The 19,579-nt window shown below is 44.8% G+C and overlaps 1 protein-coding gene across 1 annotated transcript; it reads right to left on the bottom strand.

The window, feature by feature from the left end:
• Nucleotides 1-663: 663 nt before the first annotated feature.
• Nucleotides 664-1,748, bottom strand: GPR88 (G protein-coupled receptor 88). Its single transcript, XM_063427331.1, has one exon. The coding sequence runs from the start codon at nt 1,663-1,665 to the stop codon at nt 664-666; it is 1,002 nt and encodes a 333-aa protein (XP_063283401.1). The 5' UTR covers nt 1,666-1,748.
• Between the last annotated feature and the right edge of the window lie 17,831 nt (nt 1,749-19,579).

The following is a 19,579-nucleotide window of genomic DNA, read 5'->3' as shown; positions in this document are numbered from 1 at the left end:
GTATTGTGCCCCAAATTGAGACAGACCATGTTATTCAACATACTGAACAAGCTCTGTATCTACAGGGTCTATTAGTTTGCTATTTCTGTACTTCGGTATTAATACTATTATAGGCTGTTAAACGAGATGGCAACTATTAATTTATTCACTTCAATGATTCAAAATATTTTGTTCCTATGAAGTGAGAACAAGCTATAATTAGCCTACATATTTTATTTCCATATTTTGCTTTTCTCTCACATACATTATTGGTGGGGCTATTTTTATTCTAAATGAAACATAAATTATTTTTTTTTTCTGGATGCATTAGTAGACATATCAACAATGACACACTACCTCTTTCCCAGACTGCAATACCCATGCTATGTGTTCTCAGCTGCCAGCTTATGTAATTTATTGTATATCTTGGTGTAAATATTCACTCATGTTGTCCCGTTGCTGATAGAAGTGAAGCATTGGCTCATTTATCTTGGACCACAGTGCTTAGAGGAGATGCAAGCAGAAGGTTTCTATGGAAACCATCAATACAAAAGTGAGGAGAGCGAGGGCAACACAGAGTCGAAAATCTGCTTTGATTTCTGAGTCAAACATTCTCATGAGATTCCGCACTGTTTCTATCGCAGAGACTGGTAGAGACCGGAGGAATCATGTTATTAATTTTACTCAGGGGTCATTTTGAGAAATGGTTTGTACGACTGGATCAACACTAACAGCTGCACTTTTCCAAAGTTCTCCACCCACCACTGCTCGAAAAGACCTCCTGAACTCCTCATTTTTCCAGGTGTAAATAAATGGATTTAGCACAAAAAGAAGGCATAACAGAAGCCAACTGCTTGTCTCCAGCCCATGTGGCAGAGGTTGGAATAGACCATAGAGGACGGACCATGCAAAAGGTTCTGTGGTTAGTGAAAAGACACAGCACACAATGAGTACATAGAGGCCTAAACGTTTGTCCTTGCGAGGACATGAGCATGGTAGATTGTGCACCACCTGGAAATTGAGAACGCTAACCCTCTTCAAGCTGACTTGCACTTTCCTGAAAATTCGAAAGTAGCAATGGAAGAGGATAGCAGTTTGACTAAGAATAGTCACTGCAGAAAGAATTGCCGTGTAAGAGCTGGCCATTGGGATTTCTTGTCCCAGAAACACAAAAAGTCGCAGTTGTTGACAATGCAGAGAAATTTCATGCGGTCGTTGACCAAACAGCCAAGGAAGAAGGAAAGCAAGAGGAAGAACCCAAGCCATAGCGATCATCCACTCAGTGTTACGCTTTTGATACACAGTATGGTAGACAGTGGGCAGTTTGGTGATCAGCACAAAACGGTTTAGAGCAATAAGCGAATGGGACAGGAGGGAGACCGTCATCCACAGAAAAAAAACTCCCTCCATGAAGACCCTGTAGGTGGGATGTTCCACTCGACCAGTAGAAACTAATATGGCTTCTTGTGGCATCCAGAAGGCACAGACGAGGAGATCTGAAACACATCCATTAACAATAAAAGCATTACTAGTTGTTTTGAGTTTCTTGAAAGAACAAACCAAATAAATCACCAGGACATTGGCCAACGTTCCAGATATGGAGAACATGGAGTATGCAGTGGCCACAAGAACTCTTATTTCCATGTGTTCTCCACAGTGAAGAGAGGGGCTTGTAGTATTAGTCATCCTGCCCAGAGCATAATGGTCATCATCAGAACTGAGATTCGAAGGAAGAAAGGTAAAAAGATCAAAGAGAGAAAGTGAATGAGTGAGAGGGAGTGAGAGAGTGAAACAAGCAGAGAGAAAGAAACACTGTTAGATTGAGGAGGAGGAAGGGGGTGATATGACTCGTTATTATAATTCCATCTCACTTTACGTCCTAGTGACATTATACTCTTACAAGGAAAAAAGCCCTCCCTCCAGTGGATTATTCAACAGGTTCTAATGTGGATAGAGGGGGATGATGATGCTGCAAAGCTCTGCCAATGCAGTTTATACCATCCCTATCTTACGAAACAATTTGTGGAAAAGGAAATTGTCAACAGTATAAAAAAGTCATTGCTCTAAAGCAAATAGGTTTACACTTGGTTAACAGGCTGTGTTTTGAAGTGCAGTCGTGCTTGTGTAAACCTGTTGATTCTCAATTCTGCAGTTTATTCTGATGGATTTAACATATGTAACTGCCATGTGAACGACCATTAGATCCCTGAGAACCCCCCTTGCAGAGGAGGTGACTGTTAAGCACAGATTTTCAGGGGCTGAATGGAATTTAATATATTTGGGGATTTATTAATTTTTATTATTATTAACACAAACCATGATGAACAGAATATGGCATTGTTTGGCTTGGTTATATGACCAATAGTGTATATTTTACAGTATTTTAAAGGAATGAATGGGTTATTTGGTTGATGTTTTTTTTTCCTTACTTTTTTTTTGTGTGCAGAGAGTTGATGTTGCCGCATTTCGATACGATGCAATAAGATCATATTGAATTTAACCCTTTGGATGCTATACATAAAATGACTTTTTTTTGGATGCCAGGAACCATTTCTACAATAACACCGTGTATAGCTGTCTGACAATTATACAGCATCTCACATCCAGTGCTCACAAAGCACTCATGCCTGCATCCCCAGCACATGCTGGGCTGAAAATTAACCTCTTCCGATTGAAAAGAAATGGAACTGCAACCTAGACAGTGTTCCCGGATTCCAAAGATGTCCACACACTTAAATACACAGCAAACTCCAAAAGCATCAATATCAGTGTTTGCTTCAATTGTTAGTCTGCAGCAAACACAGACTGGGGCAGAACAGATGTCTGGCTGCTAGGAAAACTGGTCTCTGTTATTCTTTTTTATTTCACTAAAATAAAAGCTTTATTGTATTGTTTAAGTCAAATCAGCTTCTTTTAGCTCTAGAGCAATAGAAAATAGTATTTAGAATGAGACCATGATAAAAGATAATTAATGAATTCAGGCAGAAATGATAACGTGTCTAAGGGGTCTCTTCACTAAACAGTGAAATGTTCTGAAATAAAAATAGAATTTTATAATTAAATGTATGCCAAAGTAGCTGATATGTAACTATTCTCCGGTTAAGCAATATTATCAGAATGGTGATTATAGTTTACATTTATTACATTATTTATCAATTTGGCACAAAATATGGCTTTGGGCGGGAGTAGGCAACCTTTGACACTTCAAATGCTCACCCCTGATATAGAGAATCAAGTGATTGGGTCTATCAACAAAGGTTCAGCATATATTCTAGCTTGATTAAATATCCATCTTGGAGTCCACTATTTACTAATGGGGAGTCATTTTCTTTTCTATTTATTGTTCAGACTGGGATTTTAAAGCAGTTGCTCATGATATTCCTACTTGAAGAAATATGGAGTGTAATCAAATAAACTGGTGGAAAAAACTAATCCCCCCTTCTTCTCCCATTAATCTGGAACATGGACATGTCCCTCCTCCTATTCCCGAAACCATATAGGAAAAAGGTACTTTGGACAACATTCTACAAGAATAAAAATGAAGTTTATAACATAGAACCCTAACATTCACAATATTCTCAAGCCTAGAGTCTATTGAAAACCAAAAGATAAATTGTATGATTAATAGTGCCGATGTACATCCATCCCCTAACGCTAGACATCAAAGTATCTCTGATTGTCATTACTTTATAGTATATTGCCTTGTAGACTACTTCAGTCTCTCTGTGTGTTTTCCAGACAGATTTGATAATCAATCAGTGCGGACAATCATCTTCAGCATTACCTACTACTTCTACTGTACAGCATGCCCAGGGCATCAGAAACAGATCAGGGGTGCCCAAAAGGTTGATCCCAAGATGTTTTTAAACGACAGTTTCCATGATGTATTGTCATTCTAAAAGCATGCTAACAATAGACAAGGAAAGCATCATGGGATTTGTAGTTCTACAACAACTCTGGGGATTTACCTTTTTGCCACCCTTGCTCTAGATGGTATACAGCTTTCCTTCTGCTAGAAATTATGATGAGCAGGCTCTGGAGCTTCTGTCCCTCCCTTATCATTGAAGACAGTTTAGAAGAGAACGGGAAGAGAGCAACCTTCATTCTTATGTATGATTAAGTGAGGAGCGAGTAATGGAGATTGAGAATAACTAATAATATATATATATAAGTGTGTCTAATAAGGTATCTTTTAGTGGCTAGTCATAAGTGACAGCATATTTGTGTGTGAAACACACACACAGGTTTAGAGGGATTTGCGTATAAAAAGACATACTTGAGAAGTGCTTAGTAACGCGTGTTTAAGTGTGTGTTCATCCTGTGTAAATCATAATATGGCTATTCTGGTATGTGTCGTTGTGCAAGTGAGAATGTCTATTAGATATGTTTATGGGTGTGTTTAATCGGGTATGTGTGAGCATAAAAGTGTCTAGTAAGGTGTGTGTGTGAGAGAGTTTGGTAATTAAGGGTATATATCTTATACATACACATGAACCATGCACATTGTTAAAGGTAATGAGGGTTTGTGTATTGTGTGCACAAGTTCAACCACAGCTAGTGAACCAACTCGTGGCTAGTGTTGCACATGCTTGTGAACGTGTATTTTCATTATACAAGATTTTGGTGGAGTTTCCCATTCCTCAATCTTACAATTTAAATTTTCAAAAATAATACAGTTATCATCAAAATTAGTCAACCCTCACTGAAATTTAGGTTTATTGTCAAAATTTACAGACCTTCAGCTGTTTGCAATGAAGAAAATCAAACAAAAGCAATTGAAATAGCTCAACACAACGAATGCTTCTAGTGGTTTCCCCAAATTCAACTGAAAATACAACTTATAATGACTTCTCCAGTCTCAAAATTATTCAACTCTTTCATGGCAAGCATCTTTAGTACTTAGTAGAGCACCATTGTGCTGTTATGGCCTGCAGCGAACATGATGCATAACCAGACACCAGCTACTGGCAGTGTTCCCGAGGAACCTTAGCCCATTTCTCATGAACAATAACCTCCAGTTCAGTAATATTCTTGGGTTTGCGGCTGCAACTGCCTTCATTCAGGTGACTGTTATAGCCACTGTAGAATTTTTCCGGACTTTTTCTGCAACCGATCCTTGGTCGAATTTGAGATAAGCTTGGGATCATTAACGTGTTGAGAGGTTTAATGATGCCCAAGCTTCATCTTCCTCACAGATGGCATGACGTTTTCTCCTAAGATTTCCCCATACTTTAATGAATCACCTTTTGTACCACATGCTGCAGCGTTCCACATGCTGCAGAAAGGCAAAGAAGCCCCAGAGTATTACTGAGTCACCCCTATGCTTAACTGCGGGCAGAGTGTTAATTTCAGAGTATGCTGCATTCTTCTTCCTCCAGACATACCGCTGATCCATTGGGTCAAGAAGCTCAAATTGTGTTTAAGTGCTCCATAGAACAGAACCCCAAAGACTTTTGTGGCTTATTTATATGATTTTGAGCATACTGGAGCGAAGGTTTCTTGTGCTTTTGGGTCAGTAGTTTAGTGCCTTCGCAAGATTTTTGTATCCTGTTCCTTGTTTTTGAAGGGATGATGATCTCTTCTCGTAACTTTGTGGACCATTTTTTTGACTTATATTGCCATATTTCTAACATGAGGTCAAACGTGACACTCAAACCCTAGCCAGTTCAGATTGCATGTGTTCCAGCTCAAGCAAACCTGGTGCGGTGCAACTAATGAAGCCCTTGATTAGTTGCATCAGGTGTTCTTCAGACAGCACCTGTTTTGCATATTTCTGCTGTTTTGATGGATTCTATTCAGGGAGGTTGAATAATTTTAATTCTAAGTCATTATAATAGGTAGAAAAAAGAGAAAATGGGGAGCGCTAGATAACATGGCAGCACACCTAAAAAGGGAAATTCTCTCCAGAAACCCTTAAAAAATGGTAAAAAGACAAGGTAATAGGGTGGGCCAAAGGGTAAGGGACAGAGGTCAAATTAGACAATAGATCAGGGGTTCTCAACCCAGTCCTCAGGACCCCCTACCAGTCCAGGATTTGGGGATTACCTGGGTGTGTCTAAGGTGTTTAGAAAAAAGGGGAAAAAACACCTTAGACTCTAAGGTGTTTTTTCTAAACACTTTAGACACACCCAGGTAATCCCTAAACCCTGGACTGGTAGGGGGTCCTTGAGGACAAGGTTGAGAACCCCCTGCAATAGATATATAAGACAATCACGAGAAAAGAGAAACAGTAATTAAAACAAGGTAAATAGAGCCTATAAAAAAACAATAAAACAGGTACTGAAAGGTAATAGTAGCAGTCTCAAAATAAAGTAGTAGATATGCGTGAGGGTTCCTAAGTGCCTAATTAGGCTTTCTCCTTCCTTAAGCTTGCAAGTCACCAGGATGCTCAGGGTCTGTAGATATATAAATAAAGGACTCCAATAGTGTAATAAGTCTAAAATAAAGTGCAAGGGTATAAAAGAATTCCACATTTTCTACTCACATGTAGTAGAGCTAAAACCAGCTCTAGTGTGATGCGCATGTAGTGGTTTTGATCCCTCACTTATAGAATATCAATGGAAAATGCAGTCAGCAAGTATCAGCAAGTATCGTAGCAGCAGGGTATATATATATAAAAAAAAAAAGAAAAGCGACAATAGTGCTCACTGTCTAAAAATAATAGACCACGAGTAGTAATAAGTAAAACGTACTCACAATTTTCTGAGCAGATAGCCCACTCAGTATATTCAGTGTAGGTGGTATAATCCCCACCTGGAATTCTTGGAATTCTTGATGAGATTCTCACTGGAGACGTAATAACAGGATGCCGGGTAATAAAACTAATAAAAGCAGAGAAAAAGGTGTATGGCACAATACCAGAAGTAGCCTATAAACCTGTAATTATACAAATAAAAACAATCCACAACACGTTTCTCCCAAGTAGGTATTTTTCAAGTGGGTATTAAACATATACCTGGCATTCATAGTCTTTTATATGGTGTAAAATATGCTCATTTTGAATTTGGCGGGTAAATGACGTCATAGTAACATGGTCACGATCGTGACCATGTAGTGAATGGGGGAAAGGATGGGGCATGCTCGCATCAGTCAATAGGCTACGGAAGAGGGCAAAGCCAGGGGTGGAGTAAAAACAGGGAAAGGGGAAATAGTAAACTCTTAATAAAAAAACACAAATAAGGGCAACCTTAAGTGATGATGAATTTAGTGAAATGGGAAGCAGAGCCAATAATGGCCAGTAGCCGATTGAAGGGGGGGGGGGGGGGGGGACAGGGACTGACCAAAAAGCATGCTGTCAGAAAGACTAAGGTCAAAGATAATAGGACGCCGTGGGTCACGTCACTGCTCATGGTGGCCGTATTGGGAGGGGAAAAAAATATATGAGAAGTAGGGGAAAGTGGCCATAATAGGAGGGGGAAAGACAAATATAGATCTAAAGTGCCAAAATATATATAAAACTCAGATTAGAGTAGAAAGGGAAAGAAAGGGGCGCCAGATAGAGAGAAATAAAAAAAATTCAAAAGTAAATGAAGAGATGTGCAAATATAAATTAAAAAAATACAAATACAATCACAATAAAAACAATAAATGTTATAAAAAGCTAAAAACTTAAAAATCAGTGTTAAGCAATCTGGAACTAATGTTTTTAAGTTGGATAGTTTTTAAGTTGGAAGTTTAAATGGATATTGCACTTTTGTATACCCATACATTTTAAATGTTTGAGAATATTTTGGTGTATACAAAAATGTTTGGAAACAGTATGGTTTTTATATTCCTTGGAGATGTTACGGCAGTGTTCTGATAGTCTAATTTTGAGGCATCTAGATGTCATACCAACATATTGGAGTGCGCACGGGCACACCAACATGTAGATAACGTTTTTACTAAACTTTTTAGTATTGCATGTTATTATTATTATTGGTATTTGTATAGTGCCAGCTTATTCCGCAGCGCTTTACAATAAGAGTGGAATTTACCAAATGAGACAATAACAAAATGGAACAGGAACAATAGGTAGTTGAGGACCCTGCTCAAACGAGCTTACAGTCTAGAAGAGGTGGGGTATAAAAACACAATAGGAAGGGTGTTGAGGGAGACAGCAAATAGACATGGTGGGAAAGTAGCAGAACTGGAGGTGAGAGTGGAGTGTGGCCCTTTAGGAGAGAGCAAGAGGAAGGTTTGAGCAATAGATGGGTTTTGAGGGAATTCTTAAAGCATTTAAGACTAGGGGAGAGTCTGACAGGGGTATGCAGGCTGTTCCAAAGGAAAGGAGCCACCCGTGAGAAGTCTTGCAGGAGTGAATTTGCAGTAAGGGTGAGAGCAGCAGACAGGAGAAGGTCACCAGCAGAGTGGAGAGACCGAGAGGGGGCATACCTATGAATCAGTGAAGAAATGTAAGAGGGGCTAGAGTTGGTTAGAGCTTTATAGGTAAGGGTTATTATTTTAAATTGACGCCTGTAGGGTAAGGATCAACAGAGGGGTGAGGTGTGAGAGGAGTGACAGGAAAGAGAAAGATCAGCCTAGCAGCAGCATTCATCACAGATTGGAGGGGGGCAGTATGGCTTCTGGGGAGACCAATTAGGAGAGGATTACAGTAATCCATGCGAGAGATTATTAGAGCATGAACAAGCATCTTTGGCAGCATCTTGCGCAATAAAGGGCCGTATGCGGGCAATGTTTTTAAGCTGAATCGACAGGTTTTAGCAACAGAATGGACATGAGTGCAACGGTGAGGCCAGGATCAAAAATGACACTAAGACAGTGTCAGGATTACTGTAGATGCCCAACACGCAGAACTTAAGTAGAAAACAAGACAATACCTAAGACGTATTACCGGGCCTTAGAATGGCCGGATTTAACGTATAAAGGTAAATATCCACAAGACAGGGAAAAGACAAGAAGTAGTAATAGCGCAAACGATGAACAAGCCACGGGTCAAGGAACGGAGATATCGGAATAGTCAGGAGCCAAGCCAAAGGTCAAGGAATACATAGATCAGATAGTCAAAAGGGAAGCCAAGGTCAAATACACAATAATCAAATACAAGGAATGCGCTCTCGGATAACCAAATAAAACCACGACAGGGCACAGAGAAATGGACAAACCAGGCTTAAAAGTCTTAAGATGATCCCTGATAGGCTATAGGGAAAGATGTGATCATGGGTGTGTGTGTAACACACCTATATGGTAATTAATGGTCTGGCCCTTTAAGGGTTAAACACGAAACTCTTAAGTTCATTACAGTTGCAGCGGCCAAGGGAAGAGGTCAGGGGAGGAGAGGTATATCTGAGTGTTGTCGGCATACAGATGGTAGTGGAATAGTTTATTCTGGTATTGTTCCATACACCTTTTTCTTTGCTTTTATTATTTTTATTACCTGGCATCCTGTTTTTACTGCTACAGTGTGTTTGCCAAGAAAGGCAGTATAGAGAGAGAACAAAAGGGGACCAAGAACTGAACCTTGAGGGACTCCAACTGAGACAGGGCGAGGAGAGGAGGTGTTGTTGGAAAAAGAGACACTGAAGGAGCATTGGGAGAGATAGGAGGAGAACCATGAAAGAGCTGTGTCACAGAGACCAAGAGATTGAAGACTCAGGAGAAGGAGGCCATGATCAACAGTGTCAAAGGCAGCAGAGAGATCAAGAAGAATTAGTATGGAGTAGTGGCCTTTGGATTTAGCTGCAATTAGATCATTTGTAACTCTAGTCAGAGCAGTCTCTGTGGACGGGTCAGACGGGTAAAGACAAGACTTTCCAAAAGCTTTGAGGAGAAAGGGAGCAGGGATATGGGACGATAGTTGGAAGGGGAGGTATGGTCATGAGATAGCTTTTTGAGGACAGGTACAACAGTAGCATGTTTAAGGGGAGCTGGGACAACACCAGAAGAAAGAGAGCAGTTGAAGATGTGCGTCAACGACTGCACCAGACAAGGGGAGAGAGATCTGATGAGGTGGGATGGGATCAAGTGGACACGTGGTGGGATGAGAGGAAAGGAGAATCTGTAGTTAGTTCAGTAGCTCTAGAGAAGTCTTGGAGGGTAGGGATGGTATGTTCCAAGTGAGGTTGAGATAGAGAGGGGAGAAGGGAAGATAATTAATTCCTTAACTGTTTAATCTGGTCAGTAAAGTAACATGCAAAGCCATCAGCTGAAAGATCAGTTTGTGGGGTGGCCAAAGCAGGACGAAGAAGAGAGTTAAAAGTATTGAAGAGATGACTAGGTTTGCGGGAGCATGAACTAATGAAAGAAGAAAAGTAGGACTGTTTTGCAAGGGTGAGGGCTGTGCTGTATGAACGAAAGACACATTTATAGTGTAGAATAGTGTATTTATAGTGTAGAAGAGAGTTCAGAATGGATATCAGTCGAGAGCTACTGTAGATCAAGAAAATTCTAATTCCTCCTGAGGATGTGTTTTCCCAGTCTATTTCAGCTAAATATATCTCTAAATAACATTGCAAGAATGTACATATGCATATTTTTACATATCTTTTCACGGTTTCAAACGTGGCATATCTGCTTGAAGGAAACAGCACTAAATGGTGTTCTCATAAAAAAGCAACAGATTTTCCAAATATTAATATAGCTTGAGAGACAGATTGATGTGCAAAGTAACAGATACAGATACTGTGGTTAAGTAGGTTATGATGCATGCTATTTTTCCTAATTTTGTAAATGTGTCAGTAAAACAATTGCAATTTATTAAGTGAACAATTTCATACAGATCTCCTGTTGAGAATTGCACAACAGGAGCAAAATGAAAGTTTTCTGTGCATTGTTTGTTTACGTTCCAGGTTCTTCCAGGCATTCTTTGAGGATACTAAAAGTTCTGTGTGATCCGAAAACGGTTATTTAATCTTATTATATGGTAATCGTGATCCATTAGACAAGATATGTACTAATGGAATGTGGGTTCTTATTAAACACCCACACTCACACAGGCAATGGGATCTTACTCTGTAATACATATCTGATTAGCATTACAATCCAGAAATTAATAATCACATTTCCATTAAACAAAAAGGCAGCGATTTCCCCGAAATACATCCTCACTTTGAACATGTGATGATTGAAGAGGTGTTTGAGAAAATAGCACAATTTGTAAGTACAAAGAGTATTGTGGCGAAACCGACCTCGCCACGTGTCCTTGGAGGGGGCTGCTTGCCCGCCTCTTGCCTTTGGACTATGGACCAGACCTTATGTGAATGTGTTAACCCAGATAGCTAGGCCATGGAGCCCATTCGTGAAGTTAAAGACTTCGGCTCCGTGGCGAGTGAACTGTGTGAGTAGGATCTGCGCGCTATTCGGTAGTTTTGTGCGCGCAGATCCCAGCTATCTGGGGATAGGTGAAATGTCTGTGTGTTATGTTTAAAAGGTGAATTTATGTATTTTAAAGTGTTTTACTGTCTTTGTGCCCCCATGTGCTCAATGGAGTCTGTCTCTGTGCTGGGAGGTAATTGGATTACTTCTCCAGCACAGAGAAGGCTCTGTAAAAAACGGTCTGAGCTGGAAAGCTAGGGGTTTTAAAAGATACTTTACTCACTTTTGAACCCCTGGTCTGATCCATGCCATTTTTTAATATGTTGTTCCCCTGAATGGATTGATTGTGGATATGTAATTTGGTGTGAATGTTGTGGCGAAACCAACCTCGCCACTGGGCCCTGGAGAAGCCTGTTTGCTAGCCTCCTACCTACTGACTATGGCCCCTGGGTCATTTGGGGCATATTGTACTGTATATTGCTGCTACTGGCCCTTTTAACAGCATCTATGGACATATTGGGACTTTTGGGACTACTGTCCCTTTAAGACTGTGAAGCATATTCGAGTGTACTGCCTGTAATATTATATATGTATTTATAGATGTGTTAAGTTTATCCTGGGTGATTTGTATGCAACATTCATCTGATTGTTCGGTAGAATCACTCCATTCAGTATATTCAGTGAAACTACCGAACAACCAGACCACCCAGGAATGAGTGTGCCTCCAATTACCGTTTGCAACAATGTTGCAAACAGGTAATTGGCAATCAGTGCAGTGTGGTCTTTGTCCTCTGGGTGGCCGCCATTCGGGAAACAAACACGTGGCGGCGGCCATCTTAAACTACCGAACAGCGGTGTTTTGCCGTCGAGTGTCTGGAACTAAAATCGGACACTTGACTAGGCAAACACCGCTGAGACCTCCATACTTCCAGAAATTCGTATGGAAACTACCGAATGACCCGCCGTTCGGTAGAAAGAGCCCCATAAACAAGGGAATTCATTCAAACCCTCTCCAGGCTCTATAACACAGGCAATTCGCCTGTTTTCATTCCCTTGTTTGTGACCGACCGCAGGGCCAAAATGCATGGAACTGTTTTCGGATACTTTACCCATGCGGTCGGTCAAATCTTTGGAACCCCATATCTCACGAACCGTTCATCCGAATGACTTGAATTTTGAATATGTTGTCCCCCTGAATAAGGGCTATCCAGCGATGCTGGATTTAAAGGTGTACCCCCGGGTTTTGGGGTACATCCAGAACTTGGCTGAAAAAGTGTACCAGATAATTGAGTTTAATGTTATCTGAGGGGAGGGGATGTGTGGGCTGAACCATGTATGTGATTGGTTATTTTATGCCTCCCCCTGGGTGTGGCCTGTATGTGTATTATTGTAATAAAAGCCAGGCTGGATGAGCCAGTCCAGAGTTCCTGTTTTAACCTCAAAGTGATGTGTCGTCTCATTATTGGGGGAAGGATTGATTGTATGCTGTTCCAGTTGACTGCTAGGAGTACAGGCCTATTCGTATGGTTCCTATTCAATGGTCTACAGCATTCATACGCTTGGGAGAATTTAAAGGTTTCTCGGATTTGGTGATTATGGTGTCTGCCAGAGTGCTTGGAGTCCTCAGGAAGCACTAGGAGCATCCATTAACGGAGGTACCAAGTCGGGGTGCCAGGTGATCCGTTACATTGGTGGCAAGCGGTGGGATGGCGTCCTAGTGTGAGGTAAAGCAGCTCGGAGACACAGTTCGTTTGGATTTACAAATTGAGGGCAACGCTAGCAGTCGTGCAGCGCCCCTGGGAGCAGACAAGTATGGAAGGTTCTGGCTCTGGAGATGATTGGCTGGCCGAGGTGAGGCAGCGAGTGGCTGAGTATGGGGATGATATACCCATGGAGACACGCCGGGTGATCTGGAACCAGGTCATGGCCGAGCGAAACACAAGGCTGGACCGAGAATTCCGGTTGGCAAAAGAGAGGAAGTATGCTCAGCAGCAGGAGCGTTACAGCAGCCGGGTAGAGGCTGCATCCGAGGAGGTTAGCCGTCTTTCCCTGAGGCGGCGGGAAGAACCCGAAGTGGGGGTCCTCATAGACTGGTCCTGTGAGGAACCACAACAGGCAGGTAGAGATGGGACCAAGGTCACTCCACCGGGATGCTGGGCAGCCGGCCCAGATCCCCAGCAGCAGCCAGAGTTGCCAGGTGGGGAAGCAGGTGGCCCTTACTCACAAATGTTGAGGGGCCTCACGGATTGGTCCTGGGAAGACCCACCGATGGCAGGTGGAGATGGGACTGCGGTCTCTCTACCGGCCCTACAGGGATGCTGGGCAGTCGGCCCAGATCCCCAGCGGCAGTGTGCGTTACAGGGAGCTGAAGGTGCCGTTCTTGCTCCCCAGCGGCAGTCTACGGTGCAGGGAGAGGAGCCTGTTATCCCCTCTCCCCAGCGGTTGAAGGTGTGTAAGGGAGAGGAGTTTATTATTCCCTCTCCCCAGCGGCAGCACAGCTCACCAAGGGGAGACAGTAAGCCCCTCACCAGCGCAGATGGGACCGTGGTCTCTGCGCCCTGCCTACAGGGGGTACAGAGGGTCAGCCCTGCTCCCCAGCGGCTGAAAGTGTGTAAGGGAGAGGAGTTTGTTACCCCCTCTCCCCAGCGGCAGCTTAGCACACCAAGGGGAGACAGTAAGCCCCACACCAGCGCAGATGGGACCGTGGTCTCTGCGCCCAAGCTACAGGGAGCTGAAGGGGCCGTCCTCCCTCCCCAGCGGCAGTGTGATTTGTTGGGAATTGGGAGCCCAGTCTCCATTCCCCAGCGGCAGGCTGAGTTACAGGGGGCAGAGGTAGTTGGTCCTACCCCCCAGCAGCAGAGTGATATGCCGGGAAGGCAGTGTGAAGTGCAGGGAGAGGAGAGCAGCGTCCTCCCTCCCCAGCGGAAGGCTGAGTTACAGGGGGCAGAGGTAGTTGGTCCTACCCCCCAGCAGCAGCGTGATTTTTTGGGAATAGAGAGCCCAGTCTCTATTCCCCAGCAGCAGGACACTGAATTGGGAGGAGAGACAGTCGGTCTCCCTCCACAAAGACTGAAAGTAGGCATGGGAGAGGAGATTGTTACCTCCTCTCCCCAGCGGCAGATCATCAATGGGCAGAGTGTTCTAATGGGAGAGGAGCTGGTTACCACCTCTCCCCAGCGGCAGCTTAATGTACCAGGGGGAGACTGTAAGCCCCACACCTGTGCAGATGGGACCGTGGTCTCTGCACTTCCAGCACAGGGGGTAGGGACGGTCGGTCCTGCCCCCCCACAACAGGGCTGTTTAGCCAAAGGGGAGACAGTCGGTCTCCAGCAGCAGAGCTGTGTAACTCAAGGGGAGACAGTCGGTCTCCAGCCGCAGAGCGGTGTAACTCAAGGGGAGACAGTCGGTCTCCAGCAGCAGAGCTGCGCAGCTAAAGGGGAGACAGTCGGTCTCCAGCAACCAGGCTCCAACCAGACTACTCCTGTAGTAGTGCTGGCACCAGGGCAGAGTACCGCTGGTCTCTGCCCACTCAGCAACCCACCAAAACAGCCTACCAGTCCCCCACACAGCCGGGGTGAGGCACCTGGACCTGGACAAGTTTTTCCATTACTCAGGTGTAGTAACCATTTATTGTGGGTGGGCTGTACTGCTGTTTCTGTTTTGTGGGTGGGCTGCTGGACTAACAAGGGCACTGACCGGCAAGAGGTCAGGTACCCTGTTAGTCTGTTTGGAAAAGGGGAGAAATGTGGCGAAACCAACCTCGCCACTGGGCCCTGGAGAAGCCTGTTTGCTAGCCTCCTACCTACTGACTATGGCCCCTGGGTCATTTGGGGCATATTGTACTGTATATTGCTGCTACTGGCCCTTTTAACAGCATCTATGGACATATTGGGACTTTTGGGACTACTGTCCCTTTAAGACTGTGAAGCATATTCGAGTGTACTGCCTGTAATATTATATATGTATTTATAGATGTGTTAAGTTTATCCTGGGTGATTTGTATGCAACATTCATCTGATTGTTCGGTAGAATCACTCCATTCAGTATATTCAGTGAAACTACCGAACAACCAGACCACCCAGGAATGAGTGTGCCTCCAATTACCGTTTGCAACAATGTTGCAAACAGGTAATTGGCAATCAGTGCAGTGTGGTCTTTGTCCTCTGGGTGGCCGCCATTCGGGAAACAAACACGTGGCGGCGGCCATCTTAAACTACCGAACAGCGGTGTTTTGCCGTCGAGTGTCTGGAACTAAAATCGGACACTTGACTAGGCAAACACCGCTGAGACCTCCATACTTCCAGAAATTCGTATGGAAACTACCGAATGACCCGCCGTTCGGTAGAAAGAGCCCCATAAACAAGGCAATTCATTCAAACCCTCTCCAGGCTCTATAACACAGGCAATTCGCCTGTTTTCATTCCCTTGTTTGTGACCGACCGCAGGGCCAAAATGCATGGAACTGTTTTCGGATACTTTACCCATGCGGTCGGTCAAATCTTTGGAACCCCATATCTCACGAACCGTTCATCCGAATGACTTGAATTTTGGATATGTTGTCCCCCTGAATAAGGGCTATCCAGCGATGCTGGATTTAAAGGTGTACCCCCGGGTTTTGGGGTACATCCAGAACTTGGCTGAAAAAGTGTACCAGATAATTGAGTTTAATGTTATCTGAGGGGAGGGGATGTGTGGGCTGAACCATGTATGTGATTGGTTATTTTATGCCTCCCCCTGGGTGTGGCCTGTATGTGTATTATTGTAATAAAAGCCAGGCTGGATGAGCCAGTCCAGAGTTCCTGTTTTAACCTCAAAGTGATGTGTCGTCTCATTATTGGGGGAAGGATTGATTGTATGCTGTTCCAGTTGACTGCTAGGAGTACAGGCCTATTCGTATGGTTCCTATTCAATGGTCTACAGCATTCATACGCTTGGGAGAATTTAAAGGTTTCTCGGATTTGGTGATTATGGTGTCTGCCAGAGTGCTTGGAGTCCTCAGGAAGCACTAGGAGCATCCATTAACGGAGGTACCAAGTCGGGGTGCCAGGTGATCCGTTACAAATGTGATGTATGGTTTTGAAGTTATAAATATTGTGTAAAAAGTATATTTTAAACTGTATGAATAATGGGATTATGTGTCACACTAAGGGGAGGGGATGTGTGGGAGGTAACATCTATGTCATTGGTTATTTTATGCCTCCCCCTGGGTGTGGCCTGTATGTGTACTCTTGTAATAAAAGCCAGGCTGGATGTGCCAGTCCAGAGTTCCTGCTTAACCCTCAAAGCGATGTGTCGTCTCGTTCTTTGGGGGAATTGGATTGTATGCTGACTGCCAGGAGTGTAAGCGGATGGTATGCTTTTCCTGTTCAGCTGATTCCAGAGTTCGTGTGTTTCCAGTTCGGGAGTTGGAAGATTCGTACAGTTTGGAGTTCGGGAGAATTGGTGATTGCAGTAGCTGCTGGTCTAGGAAAAAGGGGATTATCGCCTAAACGATTTTTATCCCCTTTTGAGTAAAACGGTCCATTACAATTGGTGGCAAGCGTCGGGATCGTTCCTACAACCAGAGGGACAGCTACAGGCAACATCAATTCCTGGAGTACAAATTTAGGGCAACGCTAGTACCCGTACAGCGACCCTATCTACAAAGGAATTCGGGAAAATGGAGGAGAAGCTTCAAGATACAGTGTACAGTTACTTACGCCTGGGGTCTGGAGTAGTCCCAGAGGAGGACATGTTGAGGTACAGAGATATGGCCAGAGCCAGATTGTGGGACGAAGCCCTAGAAGAAGTACAGTATTCACGAGGGGATCGGCGCCGCAGCAGAAGGCAGCGAATCCTGGCTAGAATGGCAGAGCGGATGCCCCTCCTGAGAAAACAGACCACAGAAAAGTGGGTGACTAGACTCGAGATTCTAGTATACGCAGAACTGACGCTCGACGACTCATACCAGGCGCTACAGTGGTACGCAGCTCAGTGTGTCCCCAAGATGGCAGAGTATGAGTTCCCAGAAGGCGGAGATTACACTAGCCGAGGCCTATTTTGGGATAATATTGATGATGAGGACTTTGGGGAAGCTACCGACTCTCGTTTTTGGGACCTGTGTTACGACCGAGAAGACATGTTGGGTCTCCCTAGTGCTATTGACCTCGAGGCAGACCTACAGTATTTGGTCGCCAAGGAATGCAACCTGGAGTGGGATTACCTGCGACTCATCAATCAGGCCCGGGAAGAGTCAACCGGTCCGCCTTCCCAACAGCAACCAGCGGTACCCGAGGTAGCAGATCTCCTAGACTGGTCCTGTGACGATCCCCAGTGGCAGTGTGTATCCCAGGGAGCTGAAGGTACAGTCCTTCCTCCTCAGCAGCAGAGTAAGTCCCAGGGAGCTGAAGATGCAATCCTTCCTCCCCAGCGGCAGTGTGTATCCCAGGGAGCAGAAGGTGCCGTCCTTCCTCCCCAGCGGCAGTGTGTATCCCAGGGAGATGAAGGTATCGTCCTTCCTCCCCAGCGGCAGTGTGTACCCCAGGGAGCTGAAGGTGCCGTCCTTCCTCCCCAGCGGCAGTGTGTATCCCAGGGAGATGAAGGTGCAATCCTTCCTCCCCAGTGGCAGTGTGTGGCCCAGGTAGCAGAAGGTATCGTCCTTCCTCCCCAGCGGCAGTGTGTATCCCAGGGAGATGAAGGTGCCGTCCTTCCTCCCCAGCGGCAGTGTGTAACCCAGGAAGCCAAAGGTGCAATCCTTCCTCCCCAGCGGCAGTGTGTGTCCCAGGGAGCAGAAGGTGCCGTCCTTCCTCCCCAGCGGCAGTGTGTGACCCAGGGAGCCGAATGTGTCGTCCTTCCTCCCCAGCGGCAGTGTGTCCTGCAGGGAGCAGAGACTGTCAGTCTCACACCCCAGCAGCAGGACAAAATAATGAAAGGGGAGACAGCTGGTCCCCCTCTCCACCAGCAGAGAGAGTGTCAGGGAGAGGAGCCTGTTAACCCCTCTCCCCAGCGGCAGTTGATAGTCCAGAGAGAGGAGCTTGTTACACCCTCTCTCCAGCGGCAGCCTAACCCACCAAGGGGAGATGTTAAGCCCCGCAACTATGCAGATGGGACCGTAGTCTCTGCACTTACAGCCCAAGGGTTAGGGACGGTCGGTCCTGTCCCCCAGCCACAGAGCGGTGTAACCAGAGGGGAGACAGTCGGTCTCTCCCTCCCACAACCAGACTCCAACCCGGCTACTTCTGCGGTAGTACTGGCACCAGGGCAGAGTACCGCTGGTCTCTGCCCCCTCAGCAACCCACCAAGGCAGACTACCAGTCCCCCACACAGCCGTGGTGAGGCACCTGGACCTGGACAAAGTTCTCCTCTACCCAGGTGTAGTAACCAGTTATTGTGGGTGGGAGGTACTGCTGTTTGTGCTTCGTGGGTGGGTTGCTGGACTAACCAGGGCACTGACCAGCAGGAGGTCAGATACCCTGTTAGTCTGGGGGGTAAAGGGGAGAAGTGTGGCGAAACCGACCTCGCCACGTGTCCTTGGAGGGGGCTGCTTGCCCGCCTCTTGCCTTTGGACTATGGACCAGACCTTATGTGAATGTGTTAACCCAGATAGCTATGCCATGGAGCCCATTCGTGAAGTTAAAGACTTCGGCTCCGTGGCGAGTGAACTGTGTGAGTAGGATCTGCGCGCTATTCGGTAGTTTTGTGCGCGCAGATCCCAGCTATCTGGGGATAGGTGAAATGTCTGTGTGTTATGTGTAAAAGGTGAATTTATGTATTTTAAAGTGTTTTACTGTCTTTGTGCTCCCATGTGCTCAATGGAGTCTGTCTCTGTGCTGGGAGGTAATTGGATTACTTCTCCAGCACAGAGAAGGCTCTGTAAAAAACGGTCTGAGCTGGAAAGCTAGGGGTTTTAAAAGATACTTTACTAACTTTTGAACCCCTGGTCTGATCCATGCCATTTTTTAATATGTTGTTCCCCTGAATGGATTGATTGTGGATATATAATTTGGTGTGAATGTGATGTATGGTTTTGAAGTTATAAAGATTGTGTAAAAAGTATATTTTAAACTGTATGAATAATGGGATTATGTGTCACACTAAGGGGAGGGGATGTGTGGGAGGTAACATCTATGTCATTGGTTATTTTATGCCTCCCCCTGGGTGTGGCCTGTATGTGTACTCTTGTAATAAAAGCCAGGCTGGATGTGCCAGTCCAGAGTTCCTGCTTAACCCTCAAAGCGATGTGTCGTCTCGTTCTTTGGGGGAATTGGATTGTATGCTGACTGCCAGGAGTGTAAGCTGATGTTATGCTTTTCCTGTTCAGCTGATTCCAGAGTTCGTGTGTTTCCAGTTCGGGAGTTGGAAGATTCGT

The sequence above is a fragment of the Pelobates fuscus genome, chromosome 7 (genome assembly GCF_036172605.1).
Source record: "Pelobates fuscus isolate aPelFus1 chromosome 7, aPelFus1.pri, whole genome shotgun sequence".
In the NCBI taxonomy this organism is placed as follows: domain Eukaryota; kingdom Metazoa; phylum Chordata; class Amphibia; order Anura; family Pelobatidae; genus Pelobates; species Pelobates fuscus.
Note: the sequence above shows the minus strand (reverse complement) of the source record. Positions and strands in the feature narration are given on the sequence as shown.

Excerpts from the sequence above, each read along its gene's own strand:
- GPR88 (XM_063427331.1), bottom strand. The coding sequence starts at position 1,665 with ATGACTAATACTACAAGCCCCTCTCTTCACTGTGGAGAACACATGGAA.